General features: G+C 50.0%; 1 protein-coding gene across 1 annotated transcript; it reads left to right on the top strand.

Annotated features, from left to right (window-relative positions):
• The first annotated feature begins 54 nt into the window (after positions 1-54).
• LOC112904550 lies at positions 55-960 on the top strand. The gene has a single exon (XM_025974766.1). It carries the CDS (start codon positions 55-57, stop codon positions 958-960), a length of 906 nt encoding a protein of 301 aa, XP_025830551.1.
• Positions 961-1,367: the final 407 nt, after the last annotated feature.

Raw genomic sequence — 1,367 nt, forward strand, 5'->3', positions numbered from 1 at the left:
TTTTTTTTTGTGTGTGTGTACAACCAAAAGCTTGTGTTTTTGTGATTTGTGATTATGGCACATCCTACTGCTGACGAAGCCCAAATCTTAAGTGCGTTAGAATCGGTACTTGGTCAGAGAAGTTTTAGAATGACCTTACCGCCCTTTAATTACACCGATCCAGAACTGTGGTTCTCACAAGTAGAGTTAGGTTTCGCGAGTGCCGGTATTTCATCAAACATAAAAAAGTTCGAGATAGTGGCCCAAAGCCTCGAATCGCGAGTGGCGTCAGAGGTTCGCGATTTAGTGGTAGCGGCTCCAAGCAACGACTCCTACACATCATTGAAAACGGAGTTAATTAAACGGCTTAGCGCGTCTCAGGAAGAGAAAACTCGCCGCTTCTTAGAGAACGAGGAGTTGGGTGACCGGAAACCATCTCAATTTTTGCGGCACCTAAAAAGTCTCGCGGGTTCAACAGTCCCCGACAACATCATTCGCGCCATCTGGTTCAATCGACTACCGAACAACATACAGCCTATCCTTGCAGCCCAAAACAACAGTTCCTTGGAGGACGTGGCCGACCTAGCGGATAAGGTAATGAATTTATCCGTAGGGAAGCCAACAATCGCAGCAGCAGCAACACCTTCAGCAAGTGCACCATCTTCGATAGCCGCCATGCTAGCAGAACAAATACAGCAAATGCGGATAGAAATGAGTGCTGCATTACAACAAGAAATCGCAAATTTTCGGGCCGAGATTTCGGAACTTAGAACCAACCAGCTTCAAGCAGGAAACCCTCCACGTGCGCGCGAACGATCATATTCTCGCGGACGCTCTTCTCTTCGCGGTCGCTCGAAATCTCGCGGACGATACGCCGGTGAAGGTATCTGTTGGTACCACGAACAGTACGGGGCAAGTGCAAGAAAGTGTACGCGACCGTGCAAATTCGCGGGTTCGGAAAACTACGCGGCCAGTCGTTAATGGCGGCAGACGACCCAAGGCCTACAGATTCCCGCCGCATCCTAGTTCCGGACCGCAACAGCAATACACTATTTCTGGTAGACACTGGTGCTGACTTATGCGTTTTTCCCCGGTCCTACCTCCCACAGCCACGAGAAAGGAGTACCTACCAACTTTCCGCGGCTAATGGAACCCCAATCACGACGTACGGCACGACGACTAGGACACTAAATCTGGGACTTCGGAGGGATTTCACGTGGAGATTCGTTGTCGCAGATGTCAGCAGGCCCATCCTGGGAATCGATTTTCTCGCTCACTTCGACCTGCTAGTCGACGCGAAAAATCGCAGGCTCATCGACGGTACGACGAAAATTTCAACACCAGGTCAACCAACCAATTGCGACGTACCGACCGTTAAAATCATCTGC

The sequence above is a fragment of the Agrilus planipennis genome, unplaced genomic scaffold (assembly GCF_000699045.2).
Source record: "Agrilus planipennis isolate EAB-ADULT unplaced genomic scaffold, Apla_2.0 scaffold173, whole genome shotgun sequence".
Lineage (NCBI taxonomy): Eukaryota > Metazoa > Arthropoda > Insecta > Coleoptera > Buprestidae > Agrilus > Agrilus planipennis.